The sequence below is a fragment of the Mytilus edulis genome, chromosome 5 (genome assembly GCF_963676685.1).
Source record: "Mytilus edulis chromosome 5, xbMytEdul2.2, whole genome shotgun sequence".
Classification (NCBI taxonomy): Eukaryota; Metazoa; Mollusca; class Bivalvia; order Mytilida; family Mytilidae; genus Mytilus; species Mytilus edulis.
Window position 1 is genome coordinate 59,522,401 of NC_092348.1, and position 22,561 is coordinate 59,544,961.

General features: G+C 32.9%; 2 protein-coding genes across 2 annotated transcripts in view; both read right to left on the reverse strand.

Annotated features, from left to right (window-relative positions):
• Positions 1-8,386: 8,386 nt before the first annotated feature.
• LOC139522601 (synaptogenesis protein syg-2-like) lies at positions 8,387-15,469 on the reverse strand. Its single transcript, XM_071316066.1, has 4 exons — positions 15,394-15,469; positions 12,088-12,381; positions 11,327-11,623; positions 8,387-8,721 (listed from the first exon to the last, which is right to left on the reverse strand). The coding sequence occupies exons 1-4, from the start codon at positions 15,467-15,469 to the stop codon at positions 8,387-8,389; spliced, it is 1,002 nt and encodes a 333-aa protein (XP_071172167.1).
• LOC139522600 (nephrin-like) overlaps positions 8,387-22,561 on the reverse strand; it is a 38,763-nt gene continuing 24,588 nt past the window's right edge. Inside the window, exons 3-6 of the mRNA XM_071316065.1 lie at positions 17,363-17,650; positions 12,088-12,381; positions 11,408-11,623; positions 8,387-8,721 (exon numbers count right to left, since the gene is read on the reverse strand). Coding sequence (XP_071172166.1) covers positions 8,387-8,721; positions 11,408-11,623; positions 12,088-12,381; positions 17,363-17,650 — 1,133 coding nt within the window. The remainder of the gene's footprint in view (positions 8,722-11,407; positions 11,624-12,087; positions 12,382-17,362; positions 17,651-22,561) is intronic.

A 22,561-nucleotide genomic window follows, 5' to 3' on the forward strand; every position in this document is an offset into this window, starting at 1 on the left:
AGTACGAGGTACTATACATGACCAGAATGTTAGCATGATTTTGGACACTGCTGCAATGATAACATTAGTAAATGAGAAATTAATTCCGGCAGAAAATGGAGATTTTGAGAACGTTATGCTACGTGGTTTGGGTTAACAGCTTGTTATTGGGAAGATTATAAAGAACGACTCTCGACATTAATAGAGTAAACAGACAATGGGATGTGTGCAAAGAGCCATTAACAAACGATGTTATACTTAGGCTAGATATTTTGGACACACTGAGCGCAGTGATAAACCTGAGTACTCCCACAATTACCATCAACAATTAAGTGATAAATGCGGCATTTGTTAACGGTGGAAACGAGATTTCAACTCAGCAAGTTTGCATAAAACGAACCATCACAGTTCCACCAAACTCAGAAATGACTGTTACCATTAAAACTAATAGTAGTGCTGACCAGAAGTGCATTTTAGGACCATGCTCGCTGAATAGTTGCGAATTGGTTTCGCACGTAGTTGGAAAAGCAAATAGTTGCCCCTTAACCATTTTAAATGATGATAATTGCCTATTCCACCTGAAGAAAGGTAAACCTATTGATTACATAGAATAATTTGACGATGTAGTGGGTACGGCAGATGAAAACGCGATAAGTGACGTAAGACGTGACATTGAAGAGACACGAGACAATGTGCCCTCGGCACTGCCTCAAAGTTCAGATGAGTTACCTACTATTCCATCACATTTAACCGACCGATATTAACGTTCAATCGACTCATTTCAACCTATTTCATTCCAACTATTAAAACTGAAAGCGTTTAAAGAGTAACATGTAACATATTGATTAACATTTTGAATTTCGATATTTGTTTTTGTATATGCAGCGAAATTTGCAAATGTATGTGTTACAGAAATAACCAAATTATTTTTTTTATATTTTAAAATTAATTGATAACAAATTCAAGAAAATGAAGTCCATTTTTGAAGAATCATTACTTTAACTTCCGAAATTATATAGAATACCTTTAGAACAATCTTGATATTTATACCGTTTTTCCGCCATCTTGAAAATGGCAGCCATATTGGATTTTTCAGAGTGGGTCCATAGCTAAAATCAAAGGGTATATAACCAAGAACTACTCTGCAAAGTTTCATGCTTTCCTCATCAAGTGAGCAATTCTGCTCTATATCTGCACCAATCGGCCGGACTATATATCATATGTACTTTAAATGTATAGAAAAGTTACAAAAAGTATACCACATGAGTATAAAATGGTCTTGGGCCATGTAGTACTGAGAATTATTTAGAGTCGGTTTAGACGGTAGCTCATATTGACACAAAAAATGCACACAGCAGCTATCAGAAATGAAAATGTGTTACTTTTTGCTCATTTCTATGCTAAGGTGTTATGATACAAGAAGTCTAATTGCAAAAAGATGCTTGCATTTAAATTTTTTGAAAGACAATATGGTCTGGTGGCCTTTTTTTTCACTTTTCAATGGAAAACTTGCATTTAGTTTTAGTCTCAATAGGCATAAATTTGGACCACTTACTATCATACAGAAAAAAATATGGTAGCCTATGAAAGGAGTAAGGTGTACTGAATATAGTTAAGTGCTTTTTTACAGATTTAGTGAAATATTTGTGATGGACTACAGATTTCATGTACAAAGCTCTTCACATTTTACATACATCAATTAGGCCGTTTAACCAGGGCCATTGATACAAAATATGCTGCACTTTTTTACTTTGATAATCTACTTTTCTTTTTATTCAGAGTTCACAAATGGTTAATTAAATTTGATTTAAGCATAGAAACACAAATATCAGGAACAAAAAAGCTGTCAGATAGAAAGTCAGCATGCCTCTTAGGCATAAAATGTAAACTGCTTTAAAATGCTTATTATAGCCGTAGAATGCCAAAATGGCACATTTCAACAGAATTTCTGTAAACCAAAGATGTAAATCCTTTACTTTGATTGAGTTTGACAAATTGAAACCAGCAAATCATTCAGGAAAGTTGCCAAAGTACAGAATCTAAATTTCAGGAATCCATCTCTTAGGCCCGAGAACACAGTTATTTCGTAGTGCATTTCTTTTAGACAATAAATTAAAATAAAAAAAATCGCATCTGCTCTTTCTTAAAAAGATTTTTACATTGTAGTGTACTATCAGTGAGACAAATAATATCAAAATTATAGAAACTTCTACCAGCTCTAACTTAAAATATTGACAATTCTGTGTTAAGGGGGTGTAAAATTCAGTTTGACAGCTTCAGACGTGATAAAATTTGACCTTTTTACACTGGACCAAATCACTACTTAACATAAAGATTCAGCACCCAAATTCTTTTAACATGTAATTACATCCCCCTACTTAATATTTCATGCATTTAATATCAAGAAATAAATTGGGAAAGTGTATCAAATAAAACATGCAAGTTATACACTGTTTACACTAGGGACTATATTCGTAGACAGCGAAAACCAAAGGACGGTAACTGTGTCCTTGGACCAGTTATGTAATGTGATTTGCACATTAAATTATGGATAATGTTTAGGTAACCAGTAATAACGTAGCTAGCGAAAAGGGGAACTACCACAGGTGCGATCAGGAGGTTAAGACTTAAGGTCATCAATGTTGCCATCATGCAACAAAGTGAACATTTGGTTGTAATTGGTTTTGTATAGGCATAATAACAAAAGGCATACACTGATTCCTACAAAAGGGAGGTATTTTCGATTGAACTGATTTATGATGAAGGATATTGCTAAAGCTGGTAGTATAGAGACCTTTGTTGGCCTCTGAAAGTTTTAGAAAGGATTTTTATCCAGCATTTTTTCAATGCGAACTGGTTTCAAAGGCTGTGATTTGCAGTTAAAATGATGAAAGATACATATTGATATTCTGCACTAACTACGAATAGTTTTCAATAATGCCTTTAGTCAATGGTTTTAGTGATACAAGATTAACAAACATTTTTTAAGTCTCTTTCTGAAAATCCATGTTTTGATATAGCTAAATCAATCAAGTTATTTGAATAAAAAGAAAAATACAAATAGGACATACACAACTGTATAGTTTAGGAAGCGTATCTTTAAAGTGCTATTTCACTTAAATTTATGCGGATCTGTCCATGTCAAATTAACCGTTGTCAGGAATTACTTAATGGAATCTTATAATATATAAACAATTTAACTTGGCCCAACACTTTTTATGTCCACAGATTAATCGCCAGTCATATATGTTTGACTTTATTCTATTACTAATTTGATACTGTAGAATTGCCGGTCAGACGACATGTCAGATCCATTAAAATGTTTATAATAAAGTAAAGAAGAACATAAAGTTTGTATGCGCTGACACATTCTATATCTGCCTGCTCAAAGTCTACAAACGGTATTGCAGTTGCTTTCGTTGGTTTATGCATCTGTAATATTCGTTTTTCTTACAATTATTTGTCAAGCCAATTAATAAATCAAGCCACTGGTTTTCTAGTTCAAAATATGTTGCACTTTTAATTTCGAGGCCTTCATAAATAACTATACGGTATGTGGTTGTTTTTCTTTGTTTAGGCCGTACGATGACATGTGGTGGCTTACGTCTACGACTTTGGAACTCTTTTTTTGTAAAGTTGTCTCATTGGTAATCATTCCGCAGCTCTTTTTGTTATGTTGGTTCAGTGATTTTTGTGATAAACCTCCGAACCATATGGCTTCAACACTAACATAGTATTACAGTCCATACTATCAAAAGTTACCTAGTTTTGATGATTTACTATGTCTGTCAACAAATCTTTTTTAAGGAATATTTGACAATATTACGTACTTGATGCGGTCATACAGGAAAGATTATTTGTTGATCTGACAGTACCATAACTATTGGTAGCCATTACATATATGATGTACGGTGTGTCTGGCGTCAAAAACTTAACTATATACCGTTTAGTTGATTCATGGTTGGAATCCATAATATCAGATGAATATTGTGTTTGTTGTGTCTTGCCATTCAACAATACCACATTAAATGATTGTTTAACCCCTCCGTTGAATCCTGTTCGCCAGAATACAATTATTGATGTTCCTCCACATGTCGCATTAATGATTGTTGGTTGCTTTGGTTGACCTAGTATAGAAATGTTTTATGTATAAAATGTTATTTTGATAGATGGATATTACCAATGTGTTTTCAACTTATCGGGCGGAGCTTACGTTTCAATTTGCATAAGGACAGTATATTTAAAGATGTGTGTGATAAGGATGATTGTCGTTATAATCATTACCAGACGTCCATTATTACTAGTTATGGACTTCTGTTATAACTTATTTCTAGTGACCTGTCAGTGTCTTTAAAACATTATAGAATAACGACAAATGCAGAATTTGCAACTGCAGTCGTTATAGTTTGACTGTCATATCCACAAATTCCAAATTGGGACATATTTTACATGTTTTTAAACCTCGCTTTGCAGGTAAATCAACGGCTGTGTCCAATTATTTTGCGAATACACATATAGTATTTACATATTTTTACCCGATCAATGACCATAACTGAACACTTCAGATGTCTCTAGAAGGACTGTTCTACAATGAGCGTACTGGTTAAACTCCACCAAGTCAAGTAAAATAAATCTAGTATTATGTATCGTAGACATATTACATTCATTCATTCAAGAGAATGTTTTAAAAATAGCATTTGCCTACTCAAAACTAATAATTAGATGTTTTTTTCATTGAGAAATGATGATGTTGATTCAATCGAGGCTATTTGGAGATTATAACATTATATTTACACCAATGTATTAGTATTATTTTTTGGTAAATCAATCATGCATACGGGTGACAGACACTTTCTAAAGGAGTAGGTCCGGTAAGGGCCGATTTTGGCCCCAAATTTCAGTTTCATCGAACGAGATATTTAGGACACGTTTTAAACACGTAAGTGTCTATTTTAATTGATTCGATTAGTTTATGCTAAAGATTTTAACTGATTCAGTCATTAAAAACGATCCGATTGAAGCTTAAATATGAAAAATCTATCAAATATGCCAAAAAACGTCACTTTTCAGATGGTTTTCGTCAAAAATGAAAGTGGCATCCGTGTTCATCCTCAACCTTTATATATGTTATGTATTATTATTAAATACAACTTACATTTAAATATTATGAATGAACACGAATGCGGCCACTTTCATTTAAGACGGAAACCGTCTAAAATTTAACTAAAATGCTATAATTGTGAAGATTTCAGTAATTTAGCATGACTTTATGATGCTAGTACACGATATATGTGCATTGTATTGTCAAAAACAGCACATATTTATGTAGCAGAAGCATTCTACTTTCCAAAAAATAGCTAAAAGATTACATTTTCACAATTTTGCAAAACTGCTTAATTGTGGGGCCAAAAAGGGGTCTTACTGAACCTACTCCTTTAACCGCCGTTTATAAGTTAAGAACAAGTACACTCTACAATATATCTAGATTGGATACACACAAACACTTTCATTAGACGAACAAACGTTAATTTCTAATGTACATGTATATAATTTTTTCCCGCTTTCTATCATACTCTATTGTTTAAAATATATATAGTTTATGCCGAGGTGATACAAAATGGGAAGGTACTACTAATCTCATTTCGTAACTGCTGAAACTATGTAATTAAGTACATAAGTAATGAAAAATGTTCGATTGCTAGAACGCTATTGTCATTTTATGTAACGAGTCATAACTAATTGTTATTGTTTAAACATCTTTGTCTCTCGTAATTGAAGGATAAATGTCTTTTGCAATATACCATATTCGCTCCCATTTATATTTCAGATTCCTCTTTTCAAGTAATTTTTTTCTTTAAAAAAATGAAATGATTTCAAAACATTGATTAATTGTGCAACGCTCGTTCAGTAGTTTTAATTATCTGTGAAAAAGGAAATTGCAATTTTCAAAAAGCGTCCATCACACATTCAATATTACAATAATAATTCATTTGATATAACATACCTTCTGGAATAACATTATAAGTAAATCTGGCTTTACCTACATCATTAACAATTAATACTGAATACAACCCAAAATCATTTGCAGTTAACTTAAGTCTTGAAAAGCAAATATGATGATCAATCACATTATATGTACTGCAGTTGGACGTCGAATACACAGTTGTCTCTGATGAATTTTCATCACGCTTAAATATCCATGAAGTAATGCTTATTGGAAATGCAATAATGTGTTGTGATATCGTAAGGTTTTCCCCAATTACAAGTGCTATCGACTTTTGGGATCGATCGTCATCATTGTATCGCCGTGGGGAACCTGTAATATACAAAGTAAAAGAATCAATGGTTTATAAATGTATTGGATTCTGAAACATGCAAAATTTCATTATTTCAACTACTTTGAAAAAAATCTCTAGAGACTTTGGTAGGACGAAACATTAAAAGTGAAGTGCTTTCAAACAATAAGGAGTACAAAATGTATAATTTGAAAATGTCTTTTTTTGTTTGTTAATTATGAACACATGTTAAAACAACTTTGTAATGTGATTGAGATTTCCGAGAATTGTTTAGGGTTTATACATTTTTGAAAGTTCCAAGAACGCATACATAGTTTCTCCAGCTTAACCTTAGAAGTGTTAACTAGTCCACCTTGTAATTTGTAATGATTCATTTCACATTTTTTTAAAGGACTTATTTAAATTTTAAATCCAAGACATATTATTTTGAAACACATTTTTAAATTCTCGATGCACAGCTTTTAAATCTGTCGAAGGCTATATTTTGGTATTGCACAACGTCATCTTTTTCTGACTGTTAATGACGGCTACACACGACATTTATTTGATGATAGCTGTGAACTGATTGATATTTTAGTCTGAAGATACAGGATTTTGTTCATTAGTTGTTCTTTTGTTTTTAGTAACTGCAAGAACTCACTGATATGCAATTAAATAGTTGCATATTTGTGATTTGTACAATTCTGATGAGTTAAGCCCTTTTTATCTGTTTTTTATGATTTTTTTTTTATATTATACTTTTACGACAATATTACAGGTTAATGGGATTGTTTAGTGGAAGAAAACATGTTTAGCTCTGCCATATTATGTTCATGTATGTGCCTGTCAATGATATTTAGACGAAATGCGCGTCTGGCATAACAAATATAAGCCTGGTACCTTTGAAAACTATTAATAGCGTACTAGTTGGTGTTGATTTTGCTAATTGTTATAGGCTGAACGGTGAACTATAGTGATAAACTTCTTCATCAATTGCTACTAATGGGGATAGTTTCCACATGGTCGATCACATCGCATTTTTTCGTTATATTAGTTCTTCATTCAACATTTACGGTCTCATTAGCATTGGCATTCCGTTGATGGCGCGATTCTTCCCCATGACAAAATATATAGATTGAAGACACAAAATTTTAAAAAGCGTTGCAACGACACCATCTTTCAATAGTTAGTTAACTGTTTTGATTTTCATTCATTGATTCATTTTTTTTCTGTCCTTAAACTGTTTTCCGCTTTTTGGTCAGGTTGTTGTCTCTGTGAAAAATTCCCCGTTTCCATTCTAAATTATAGAGCTGTGCTTGATGCATGTTTGACTTATAAATTTAATCTATGAAATTTTCATAACTAAACAAATTAAAAACAAAACTTACACTTGACAAACAATTCAATATCTTTCATAGTGGTGTATTCGTCGTTGTTAATAATGTTCGTTGCCTTGCACGTGTAGTTACCCGTGTCCAAACAGTCAGCAATACCAACAGTTAAGTTGCTCTGAAGCCCAGTGCTTGTACTATGCAATATATTATTACTTCCTTGTTTTGTCCATACTATATTTGGAAGTGGGTTACTTTGTACAGTACACTGTAACACAGCTGAATTATCCTCCGCTATCGTGTTTCGATTCGTAACAGATGATACAGAAACTTTTGGTGGATCTAAAAAATAGGGGAAAATGGTTGCTAATTAGTGTGTATTATCTGAATAATATCGCCTATGTATTGTGTGTGTGTCTTGTTTGCAAGTGTATAATTATGTAATTGTTCATGAATATTTTTTTCTTCTTCCAGCACTATACGTATGCTTAAGTTGTAATGAATTGTCATGTCTTGTCTTGTCTCTCAATAGAATGACTGATTAGATCATTTGCAATTGAACAACGGTATTTGTAGTCAGTGATTTTGTACTGATTGAAGATACAACTTCAGGTAAAAAACAAAAACTCAAGCAGTCATATCATCTTCAAATGGAGAGAAGCATCATGCTACGAAAAGGAAATAACATAAATGTATCAAAGCGTTAACTACTATACATCATGACCCCTTCATGCAAAGCGACAAGTCATTTCTATTGTTTTGTTATATGATTTAGTATTTTTGTGATTTTACTTTTTTCTATTATGGTACTTTATCCATAGTAACATGGTGATGCGCCCTTAGTAACAGGATGACAATAAATCCTTTAATATACTCACATAAAACAAACACCTCTATTATTGCTTCACTTGTTCTTCCGAAACCATTTGATCCTTTACAGGTGTAATTACCAGCGTCTGTTGCCTTGGCTTCCCTAATTGAATAGTTCGCCATCGTCCCAATGATAGTGTTTGATTTATACCATACAAATGAGGAATTCCTTGGATTTCCATCCACTCCTGCACAAACCAAGACGATGGTCTTATTTTCCACCAATATAATCGGTTGTGTATTCGCAATTTGAATGGTTGAAGAGTCTAAAAGTGAATGAATGTTTATATAATGCACAGTTGAAATTGAATATATTATTTTGCACTAAATTTTCAGTAAGCCTTTACTTTATTGATTAAAAAACTTTTCGAGACAAGAACTCCTTTCACCTATTCATCATTTCGCTTTGTATATTTGTATATAGTTTACTTTTCTGAAAAATCAAAGTGGTTTGTTATTGTACTCTAATCTCACGATCCTGTATTGTGTTTTTTCTATGATTGGTTATAATGTTGCCACCAGTCCATAAACCTTATCGATATTTGGCCGCCATTATTGGACATCACAAAGGTTCTCGTACAATTTTGAAATCAGAACAAAAAATAGCGATAAGGTGTATTCACATGACTGACAAGTTCTGCTTTTGTCTGCAAGTTTTCTTACTTTACTTTCTAGCAATTCAATTTCCCAAATACTCATTATGAAGTACCAATAAACAAATACAAACAATTGAGCATCATATTTACTTGATGATGAGCACTAAAATAAAAAAGGACACCCGAAAATCCTCGTTTTTTTTTTTGCATCGCAACATACATGACATATGATATTGTTTGAATACAATACAATAGTTTAGGCGAAACGCACAATATTTGCTCATTTTTTTATTATTCTAAAAAAAATCTGTGACAAACAAAAATCTACTTTGAATAAGAAAAATATTAGCAAGATCATCTATCGTGCTTCAGAAATTGAATTAAAGATAGTTTATTGGTCTTTATTAACTTTTGTCAATCAGTTGTCCTAAGTACTACCAAGACAATCATATGTTTTAATTTAGATGGGTAGCATTCTCATGTTGCTCCTAAAGATTCCTCCTATTGTCGTGAACTCACAAACAAATAAGATTTAATAATGCTATTCCTTGTGTAAAATATATAACTCAGGTACGACTCAAGTATATAGTTATCAAAGGTACCAGGATTATAATTTAGTACGCCAGACGCGCGTTTCGTCTACATAAGACTCATCAGTGACGCTCATATCAAAATATTATCTCTCTTCAATTTCAAATACATTTCAAACATGATATTTTTATTTTATAACATCATGCGAATAATGACAGCAGGTGATTTAAAAAATGGTTATCCCTTTTCTTTAAAATAATCAAAAAAGTTATATTGGAATGGAAAGTTAAAATAGTCTGGGAAAGAATGAAAGGTGAATTAAGTACAACAAGAGTAGAACATGTAGAAACTACGTGTATAACACCATTTTCTACATAGGAAATGCCTGTACCAAGTCAGGAATAGTTATCAAAGGTACCAGGATTATAATTTAGTACGCCAGACGCGCGTTTCGTCTACATAAGACTCATCAGTGACGCTCATATCATAATATTTTTAAAGCCAAACAATTACAAAGTTGAAGAGCATTGAGGATCCAAAATTCCAAAACGTTGTGCCAAATACGGCTAAGGTAATTTATGCCTGGGATAAGAAAATCCTTAGTTTTTCGAAAAATTCTAAGTTTTATAAACAGGAAATTTATAAAAATGACCACATTATTGATATTCATGTCAACACCGAAATGTTGACTACTGGGCTGATGACACCCTCGGGGACGAAACGTCCACCAGCAGTGGCATCGACCCAGTGGTGTAAATAGTTATCAAAGGTACCAGAATTATAATTTAGTACACCAGACGCGCGTTTCGTCTACATAAGACTCATCAGTGACGCTCATATCAAAATATTTTTAAAGCCAAACAATTACAAAGTTGAAGAGCATTGAGGATCCAAAATTCCAAAACGTTGTGCCAAATACGGCTAAGGTAATCTATACCTGGGATAAGAAAATCCTTAGTTTTTCGAAAAATTCTAAGTTTTGTAAACAGGAAATTTATAAAAATGACCACATTATTGATATTCATGTCAACACCGAAATGTTGACTACTGGGCTGATGATACCCTCGGGGACGAAACGTCCACCAGCAGTGGCAGGAATGTGACAGTTGATATCACTTCGTTTGATGTGTTTGAGCTCTTGATTTTGCCACTTGATTAGGATTTATATCTAGAAATTGACTATGAGGGTCGCCTGAAAACAAAACTTTACGACAAAAGAGATGATTTCGGCTTCCCAATAAAAAGCATTGGGAAGCTGAAATCATCACTTTGTAAATTTTACGAACGCCATCACGAGTTGGTTGGACGTTATGGAATATCTGTTATATAGATGATATCGGATGTGTTCCTTGTGTCGTAACTACAATTTCGTTCCCTTTCACGAATATGACCTCCCGAATTAGAATTTTTACCTTTTATTTTTGACAGTTTTGCCTATTATGTCGGTTTGTTTTGTTCACGCATCATAATCAATATTATTAAATGTGATGCGACTTTCGTACAAGTGAGGAGTTTAGCGTTATAAAACCAGGTTCAATCCACCATTTTCTATATTTGAAAATGTCTGTACCAATTCAGGAATATGGCAGTTATTGTTCATTCGTTTGGTGTGTTTTGTCTTTTTTTTTTGCCATGTGATTAGGGACTTTCCGACTAAATTTTCCTCGGAGTTCAGTATTTTTGTGATTTTACTTTTTATGCTATACATTGCATGCTGTCATATATTTATTTACTTAGTGCTTACAATAAACATTTAAATTGTGACTCCTTGTCTTGTGGGTAGGTGTCAAGAGCCGATGCTGTGATGTACATGTACAACTTTTACCATTATCTTCTTTGGTAACGATCTTTTCTATGCTAAACACTACTTTATTTGTAGGGAGGATTCCAGTTGATGGAACAGGTGTGAACCCATCACATTGCCAGAGTATGGTAGCTAAAGGATTGCCTCCAATGATTTCACATGTTAACATAACCTTGTTATCTTCAACAACTGATCCACTTGGTGTTTGTGTAATTAATGGGAACGATTCCGGAGGATCTTCAAATCATAGAAAAAATGTGAAGTCAAATAGAAATAAAGTATCTGCATTTTATGCTCTTCGAAATACTGTTTTATAATTTTAATACAAAGATAATAGTAAATAATGTTCAATAAATTCCATGAATCAACAAAATCGTATCAAATGAAAATATTTACGTCTATATCATGTATTTTCGTTATTGGTAAATGAATGAACCGTCTTTTAGACAATATTTATTTAAAGACTTTGTAGTATATTTACAGAAATATAGACCTTTTGCAATAAGAACTAGAGCACGAAGTACAAATATTGAATTATATGTTGAAGCGTTATATATTGAATATAGTTTATTTTGTACATTATGTACATATATATATATATATATATATATATATGTACATAATATATATATTATGACATGTGCTTTTTCATGTTTATTGGATTTTGTTTCATTTTTGTGTATATATATTTTTCGTCTTACAATTGACGTCAAGTGGTATACTGGTTGATTTGTTCTGGTTCCATGTTGGATGAAAACCATAGCATGTACACATTTCACCATTTTGATACTTAGTTACTGTTAATTCTACACTGGAAATGGTTTTATCTACAGATTGGATTACAGTAGAAATGTTTGGCGAGGATCCCTTGCACTGCCATTCAATTATTGCTAAAGGTTTGCCTCCTTGTACTTCGCATGTAAGATATACATGGGTACCCTCATTAATAGAACCCATAGGTGTTTGATTTATTGATGGTAATTTGTCCGGAGGGTCTGAAAACAAATTAAGAAACAGTGAGTCAAAAAGGGTATAAAACAACATGGTCAAAATATATAAGTGAAGGATAAACACTACTCAATTAACACAATATAATTATGTATTCGTTTATCTAGTCTTCCGTCGTCTTAGAGTATACAAATACTGTTTTAAATACTAGCTCTAAACTTCAAAAATGATACAAATTTAAAGTAAACAGAAATAGAAACACTGTTAGTAGCAAATATACTCATCATAGATACCAGGACTAAATTTAGTATATACGCCAGACGCGCGTTTCAATTTGTGGGAAAATACAATTGATCCAACAACTATATTGGCATACTGTGAAACAACTTGAGGATTGAAATGTTATAGTCGCCATCATGATCTGATTGGCCATTATGACAAACGTGTGTCAAAAATCATATATGATATTCTTCCTCATTCATAATAACTTTCCATCATTACCGAACTGAACAAAGAAATAACACGACGGGCGCCATATACGGTGCAGGAAATCATTACCCTTCCGGAGCACCTGATATCACTCCCGGTTTTTAGTGGAGTTCATGTTGTTTCGTATTTGTTATTTGTAACTGTTGATGTAAATGTCTTTTGGTTTTATGAGTCCTTGTTTACTCCTTGGCTTTGATTGTTTTTGTCTTAATATGCTAATAATTGTACGACTTAGAAGTTTGTTTTAATGTCTTTTTCTAATGAAAACATTTAACTAGTCTATGTCTACTTTACTTTAAATGTTATAAATAGTTCAAAACTAAATGAAATTGTATTTCTTTAAATAGTTGATTGCAATGTTCGCACACCTTGTACATGTTTTTATTGGTGGGGGGATCTGGGATAAGGGATTGTTTAGAATACTAATTTGATGTTACAATGAAACACTGGCAGCCACGAAATAGCCAAAAAGTGGTGGTAAAAAGTTACGTTGAAACACGAACAATCAATCAATCAATCCATTAGATTTATTCTAAAATATGTAATGATTACTAGTTTTTTAACAATTCGTATTACCGAAGAAATCAATAGCTTGATATTATTCACCCATATTATAAAAAACTTGAGTAATTTTTGTTTGGTTTTATTAATATAGTTCTATTATTTATCTTTTTTAATTTATATTGAATTTCCGTTACTGCCGTTGTATATTAAATAATTGTTGATAATTTTACATCCTATCACAATTATTTAGTTCATATTTCGAACGGACACAAACGGTCAGGTGGTACAAAGGAGACAACTAACAAGTATCATCTATAGAAAATACAACTTCCTAAAGAAAACAGGAAAAAAATATTCTACCTGCAAACCAGAACTCAAAAAGTAATAATGCATTATGGTACAATACCAAGTTGTATAAACACCATTCAGAAAACGATTGAGAATAGTATCAAAAGTAAAATGTGTGCTTCATATCTTGACATTTTCTCCAATTCTCCATAGTGACACTGATGCCTAATCGTATAGCGTTAATAGTTATCAAAGGTATCAGGCTTATAATTTGATACACCAGACGCGCGTTTCGTCTACATAAGACTCATCAGCGACGCTCAGATCAAAACAGTTATATAGCCAAACAACAATAAAGTTGAAGAGTATTGAGGATCCAAAATTCCAAAAAGTAGTGACAAATACGGCTAAGGTAATTTATTCCTGGGATCAGAAAATCTTTGCTTTTCGAAAAATTCAAAGTATTGTAACCAAAAATCCATAAAAATGACCATATCTCAGATAATACATTACGATCATACAGGATAGCCGTGGTGTAGTGCATCGGACTTAACACAAGTGTTCCTGGTTCGATTCCCGTTCCGTGGAGAAAATTTCGGACTAAATTTTCGGCTTTCCGTTGACACCATTTGCGAGTATGGTCTTGAGAAACAATGTAAGTCCGTCGGCAGGGAACGATAAATGACTGACCCGTGTTAAAAGGATCAATATTTCTCGCATGTAAAACACACCCTAAATTTCTAGATTTCTAAAATAGCAAGCTAATGCCGCTACAAGGCAGCACTCGTTCCAGAAAAGTGGCAAGGATCAATATAAGTAGGAACAGTGATAACTTGTTTCCCAATCTAGCTACTATAACTACATATGTTTAAGCTAACGTTCATACTTATTCATGTTATTATTCAATGTATTATTTACATAGGTGTGCTTTTGTCATAAATAGTTATCAAAGGTACCAGGATTATAATTTAATACGACAGACGCGCGTTTCGTCTACACAAGACTCATCAGTGACGCTCAGATCAAAACAGTTAAAAAGCAAAACAAATACAAAGTTGAAGAGCATTGAGGACCCGAAATTCCAAAAAGTTGTGCCAAATACGGCCAAGGTAATCTACTCCTGGGGGTAAGAAAATCCTTAGCTTTTCGAAAAATTTAAAGTTTTCTAAACAGAAAATTTATAAAAATGACCATATAATTGATATTCATGTCAACACCGAAGTGCTGACTACTGGGCTGGTGATACCCTCGGGGACAAAACGTCCACCAGCAGTGGCATCGACCATAAACACTGCTTAAATGCTTTACCAATACGATGCACAGTTGTCTTAACTTAATAACGACATTTATCGCGATTTGATATATTTAAATACAAGCATAGTCATTGCATCTTTCTTAACCCTATTGTATAATTTAGATTGAGTGTGAATAAGCAACTGAAGGTGAATGGTGGATGATGAATACATACTTTGTCACCTTGATTTGTCTCTCCCTAAAGATACTGATATTGGAACATTACGTTACTACTATTGCCTATTTATAATCACAGACGAACAGATGACAAAGATCATTTTGTGTAAGTAAAATAGAATAGCGTAACTATTACCTGATATGTGCCCTTGATAAAGATCAACTACTCTTGAGAGGTCCGGACTTATTTCTTATGGAACAGATATTTATTTGATAATGTACGATTTGAAAGAAATTGTGGAAAGAATTCCATCAAATTGATTTACACATTTAATATCTGGATATTGACATTTATTATAACTACTTACAATAAACAATAAGGGTATGTCCTTCTTCTTTGTTTTCTGCCCAGAGAGGATGGTGTCCGCTGCATATGAATTCCATCAAATTAATTTACACATTTAATATCTGGATATTGACATTTATTATAACTACTTACAATAAACAATAAGGGTATGTCCTTCTTCTTTGTTTTCTGCCCAGAGAGGATGGTGTCCGCTGCATATGCATTTTTTGCCATCACTGTTTTTAGTTGCATTTAGTTCAATGCGGGAAAGTACTTTATCATGTAAATTGATATTACTTGGCATGTACGTTAACCCGTCACATATCAAAGTAATAGTAGCTAAGGGATTTCCCCCTGATATTTCGCAAGTCAATACCACCATCTTTCCTTCAATAACTGGTCCGCTAGGTATTTGGGTGATTGTAGGTAGTGCTGGAGCATCTAATGTTGTATCAAAATATTATAATATATATGCATACTAACACCGTTAAAAAGAAAACAAAAACTCAAAATCTACACAGATTAAACATAGGAAAACATTTCTTTGGCAAAGAAAATTAAAACCGCAATCAACCAAATAAACAAATAAATATATTTGAAGGATATAACTAAGTAAGTCAGTTTTTGGCTGGATATTGGTTGTTTTATTATGTATGTTGTGTATGAATTATTTTTATTGTAATCAATATGTGACACTTTAATAAACAAATTATTTATTTATATTTACTAAGTATTTAAGTTACCTCTAGGGGGCAATGTAAACGAAAAAAGCTTGCAGTGATATTCAAATCAATGATCTTTCTTTGAAATGGTAGCCTCTTAGTATAGATAACGTTTATAGATTAATTAGGTCATAGATTTGGATTCTTCTTCATCAGCATTCCAATAATAATAATAATACATTTTTTAAATGTTTATTTTTTCAAAATAATAAGAAAACAGCAAATGAACCAAGTGAAAAAGAAATACTTAACAGAAACGTCATTCTGGAATTATTTTTTGTTTCATTGCATTTGACAAAATGTGGATTGCATGGCTCCTTTAACCAATAATTTTACAGAAAATTTCAAGACTTTATTACATGAATTGCGTTTTAATATTTGAAACATATATAACGCAGTTGTATGTTCGTGTTGTGATAGCCTTTACTGTTTACAAAAACATAAACAAACCTTACAATCCAAAAAAAATGCTGAGTCACAAACGTTGAGTGCACCCTATAAGATGTACTTGAATTTGTTCATATTTGTACGTAGGCTTGTGAATTTCTATTAATTTCCATGTTTAGCATTGAAACAACTAAACGATACTCCTTAACTTGGACGTTTTCGTGGTCACGTTACATTAGTATTATGGCATATATGACGACTATACCAAGACATACACATGTAAACATGTAAATGTGTTAATTTTCATATACACCCCTATCCTCATTTTTATTAACTCTGAAATATAAGTTGTGATTTAAGGTAAATAAAATAGTATCCCTGAGATATGTTAAACAAACAATAATTTGAAGACAACATATTATCTGGTGTACAATCCGACACATCTAACATTCCGTTGATCTCGGATGAGATTCAGCACAGTATAGTTTACGTAATGAACGTAAATTTTCTTTGAATTACAAATACACTGATGATAAGTTGATTGGTTGATTTTATGTGTTAAACGCTATTAATTTAGCTCTTTTGATTGTACCGTGGCAGTCAGTTTCTGCTGGTAAATGAGAGAACCACACAACTTAGACAGGAATATCTAAAAATCCAAATAATCTGATATTCGAATCATGAATTTAAGAGTTCATCATAATGAATAAACTTAAACGACTTCTATTCATAAATCCTAAAAAATGCTGATATCTTTTTTTTCAGAAAATGGTTTTAGTTTAAAATCTACAAGCAGGAAAATATATAATTCTACGGTTTGGTAATTTTAATTTCATCAGGTAGCTTGAATATATGTACCTTTTTGGTAATACATATACTTACATCTTATGTTCAATACAATACTAGTGGAATTTTGTTGCGTCCATGCAGGATGTGAACCAGTGCAATTACAAGCAATTCCATTTAACCATTTTCTTGCTATTAACTTTACAAGTGAAATAGATGAATTAGCACTCGTTCTAGTTGAATTGACTGGTGTTGATTCATTACATTGCCATGCAATGTTTGCTAGTGGATTACCTCCCTTTATTTCACATGTAAGAATTATCGTTGTATTTTCATTTACTGGACCTTTTGGATTCTGTGTAATTGCTGGTTTTGAAGGCGAATCTAAAACAAAACTCAACTATAATTGCAAAATATCTGTTTGTTTAGATATAAGTAATTATAGGTTGAGTTATCAAAATTTCTTTTCAAACGTAGACTGTTAAAATAACAAAGAACAATTCGACTCCAATCAGTTTATCCCGGTTATATCACTCCTCAATTTTTCAGAGACTTATAAACATCCTGAGTTATTACATTTTAAGAATTGAGTTATCATGAAAACAAAAATGTTAATTGACAAGAGCAGCATCATTTGGCTTTGAATTTTTTTTTTATGTCCTTTTGGTCATGTATATCTTAATACTTCTAGGTACATATATCGTCCTGGCTTTCAATTTCGGGTGTGAGTGTATGTAGTTAGTTCATTCCAAAAAAAACCTATAGAAGGAACCATATGTATCATTTGTCTTTTTCTAATTATGAATAAAAGTTTCGCTGGAAATATTTTGTTGGATTCAGAGGGGGGATGAACGTACACAACGAAGTAGCTGCAGACTTCCAACCTCCTTAAGAAAGAACTTACGAAATATTGCTACAAAGGAAAAAAACTTGCAAGTTATCAATTTTGAAAAACAGATTATCATGATGTATTTTAAAGAGCAAAAAAAAGAAAAAAATCTAGTGTCGCGTTTTTAAAGTCTATCAGTTCATCTGTTTTTAACCTATAGCTGTGCAAATTATGTAACCTAGTATGGGAATGCAACACGAGAATAAATCCCAATAACCGAAAATTATACCATAGCTATCCTTGGTATAATTTTCACAATTATACCATAGTTTGTGAGAACAGCTCTGTTCCTGTAATGGTTTTCCATGTTGGTTTTTTTTTATAAAAAGCAGATGTCAATCATTTTTTGGTTGTAGCGAAATAAAGTTTGTGACAGCCATAAAACTGAATGAAAAGGCAAAATTGAATACAAATAAGAAAAACATGACTTTCAAAGTAATTCACTAGATCTATTTCTAGAAATGATAGGGCGAGATAAATTACCGTGCTATAATGTTCAGATTCTCAAAATATGACGAAGCACTTTTAGCAAAATACCGTAATTGTCATACAAAAAACATTTTTTTTCAGAATAGTGAAGCAGCAGACTTGCTATGCAGTATGGGTATTGCTCATAGTTGAAGGCTGTATAGTGACCTATAGTTTCTATGCATTTTTGTCTCTGGTGTAGTTTTCATTTTGGCATGTATACAAGATCTTTTTAATACTATTTTTTGACGTTTAACTTAATACGAAATATCTGAGAATAACAACAGACTTTACCATAATTATTTCTCAAGAACTAAACATACTTTTGCTATAATTGTATGTATCCTAATAACAGATTCATAAAAAAATTACAGAAAGATTTATTGAGAATTACTTCACATTAACCTCCCTTAAAGTAAAGTTTTCTTTTAAACTTTAATTAGAAAACAATATTCCGGAAATAGTAATTTAACTGTCACAAATCAAATAATCTCAGGATTCCACAACTGAAATTTAAAATTGAAACACACAAAAAAAACGGTATTCCCTGTATTTTTGTAACAACGCATTTACAGGCTGCATTCTTACTTCCCAATGTTGAAGGTAACATTACAGTTGTTAAATCCTCCGAATGGTACGCAACTCTTACTCTGAATTTGAAGTTCCAATATGGCACTTTTCGTTTTCCTTTCCGTCAGAAGAATTGTTCTCAGTTTTAATTTCAGATGATTTACAGTTCGGCTCCAAAACGTTTGATATGTCTAGTAGCTGATCATCAGAAGGCCTTTTGTATTTTCGAACACCCTGGACACTGCGGTGGCCAGTTTGCGACATTATAGTTTGCTCATCTATTCCTGACTGGGACATAGTAGTTGCACAGGTACGCTTCCCGCTATGATTAGTAAAGTTGCCAGAGAGTCCAACTTTGGTGCACATGGTTTTCATAAGGTTTTCAAGTTTGTTGATGCCAAGGTTTTGTTTGGAGAATCTCAATGAATCTTGTAGTGGACGTTTATAGAACTTTGAATTTCCCTCCGGACTAATTTTAGAAGGTCCAATGTAGAGCTCGTATAGCTTAAACAAATCTTGTCGCTGCTCGCATTTGTGTAATGCTTAATGTTCTTGTTCTCAACATTCTTCTGCTTTAACCCACCTTTAAATGTTTTACTGTTTGTCTCTATGAACTGAATATACTTTCCTTTATCGTCAGTTCCTATATTAATCTGAGATGCATCCAAGCTATGGTGTTCATCTCTCCCACGCAACCCAAATTATTTGCAATTATAAAAGAAGACACCATTTAAAAGAGCCGCCGACGAATCGTATCCAACAACTTATTTTTCCCATAAAACCATTTCCTGTTCTTACGAAATAGGTTCTGCTTGCTTTGTGGTCATACCATAGCCTAAAACGATCAAATTTAAATTCATATTATTATTCTAAGGCAAAATAAAAAAATATGTGTTTAGAAAGGTACCAAATTGGTATCCCCGTCCAAGCCTTACACTACATACGAAGTTGACCAAACAAAGGTCATAGAAACATAGTTATGCACAATAAACATAGTGACACGGACGGACGGACAGAATGGTTTCTATATGTTTTTCAAACCTTGTTGGAGGAGAATAATTGACAATATTAAATAAAAGATTTTAATTTTCAATGTTTTTTTCTGGTTATCGGCTCAATACATAGAAAAGTGTTGAAGAAAATTTACTGACAATATTAAAGGTATTTCCAGTTACTGAATGTTTTGGTTGATTTCTAAAAAAAATAGTTTATGTATCAAATATGCATATTCAATTTACCATTTTCTGCATGTGTCATTTACAAATATAGTGTCCATATTTGTCCCCAATATGTTACATACGAGGGGATGCCACGCGCGGCATTGCCTTGTTTAAACTGTAAAATGTGTGCACTAGTCTGAATAATCACCCATAATTATGCCCATGTTTACTGATCTATCTTAAAGGTAAGGTAATGGGTTCGTTGATCCCTTTCATTCAAAAAGAGCTCTTTCCAGGAGAATATCATAATAATATAGACAAAAAGAAGGATAAGGGGAAAGAAACAAATGCGGCAAAATATGACATATAGATAACAAAATGGTTATGGAGTAAACATTTGTGTGACAACAACTCAGACGATACATAAAAAATCAGAATAATGAAGAAAAAGTTGGTTTCCCTATATACGCGTACCTGCAGTGTTGGTGTACGAGGCGCGTTTATGATTTTCATTATGTTACTTGATATGAAAAATTGACAAAAAATAATATTTTACTTGTAAAAGAAAATCCTGAGCCTGTAATATATATAGCGTTGGTTTCTCTATATACGCGTACCTGCAGTGTTGGTGTACGAGGCGCGTTTATGATTTTCATTATGTTACTTGATATGAAAAATTGACAAAAAATAATATTTTACTTGTAAAAGAAAATCCTGAGCCTGTAATATATATAGCTGCTCTTCTTGTTCCATTTGAATTAATAGAAACAACGCTGTCGCCTTTCGTGTTCTCATAGAATCATATGATATGAGCTCCATGTTTTGTGAACGTCTTTTTTAACTGTCGTATTAGACTGACCAGTGCATATCGCGCATGGCACTTTAAATGTATTTTAGCGCGAAAATTAACTTATATTTAGCTGTATTTATTGCCGTCGTAGTTCCATCTTGTCGCCTTCGTACTTTTATTCGATGGCAACACGACGGGATTACGAGGTCTTCACGAAGTCGTGTTGCCATCGTAAGACCTTCGGGTATCTTCGGGATTCATTCGTGTAGACATCGTAATGTCAAAACTGCCCGATGGAAACGACGGAAACACGAATGCAATACGATGTGCAAAGATGCATTCCCGGTGACAATACGATGGTGAGGATGGTGATACGAACTCAATACGAACCCTCAACATCGGACGCACCTTCGGGGATTTTTTAACATGTTAAAAAATTTAGAACCCTTCCCGAAGTTGTTCCCGAAGGCTAGAAAAAGTTGCCGATGGTTCTACGATGGATAAAGATGGCACTACGAATAGCCCGATCTGGATACGATTAGTCCCGATTTTGAAAATTTCCATTATCGTGTTGCCATCGGCGTAAAAATCGGGACAGTGTGACGCGGGCATAAAGGACTAGTCTCAAATTAAAACATGTATTATGGTTTATTTAAATTCTAGGAATAATTTTCGTGAAATTGATTTCATTAGACTAGTATATAATAAAAAAAAATAGAATAACAAATATGGAACTTGAATAGCTTTCATTTGAAAAAAAAATGACTCACCCTTTGCAGTTAAACTTTTCATCTGGGAATCAAGTACTCTTTTGAATCTCAAAAATTTATCATCTCTCTCGTCCATAAAGTTTATGCTAATTCCAGCGTCTCTGATACTTCTCAATAGCCCGACGGATAAGAGATACAGTGATTTTGGTGGATAAAAGTCTCCATTTTTTTTTTCAACAACCTCTACTATGAATCTGGACAACATTTATTAACATCAACAACTCCTCAATTTCTGGAATTCCTTCCCCTAAGGATGTCCTATGATTTCTCCATGCGTTGAAAACATTCTTTGCCCAGTTTGTACTCTTTTTGGTGTTTTTCGGGATAGTCTCGGATATTAACTCGTTCATATCATCCTCTGTTGACAGGTTGCCAAACCTAGAACTTTCATCGTCTGTGGAGAATTCGGCATTGACAAAACTGTTTAAATCCGCTTTCGCATCAATATGAAAGTCCCCATAACTAATACTATCAAGGTCAGGAAGAGGCACATCAAAATTAATATCAAAAGTATCTTCTGTTTTTAAAAATTCTTTTCTGCTTGGGCGGCAATCTGTGATAGACTGTTATTTTCATCATGATCGCCAAGAAATTGGTCATTACTTATATCTGCACATAATTTTGTCAGGCTTATATCTGTGTCAATGT

Bases quoted from the DNA above. Each gene is read 5' to 3' on its own strand.
- LOC139522601 (XM_071316066.1), bottom strand. From the start codon at position 15,469: ATGGAATTCATATGCAGCGGACACCATCCTCTCTGGGCAGAAAACAAA. The intron at 11,624-12,087 runs GTAAGACGAAAA...TATGATTTGAAG, and splicing joins TATACCACTTGACGTCAATT to ATCCTCCGGAATCGTTCCCA. The intron at 8,722-11,326 runs GTAAGCACTAAG...ATTCACTTTTAG, and splicing joins TCACAATTTAAATGTTTATT to ACTCTTCAACCATTCAAATT.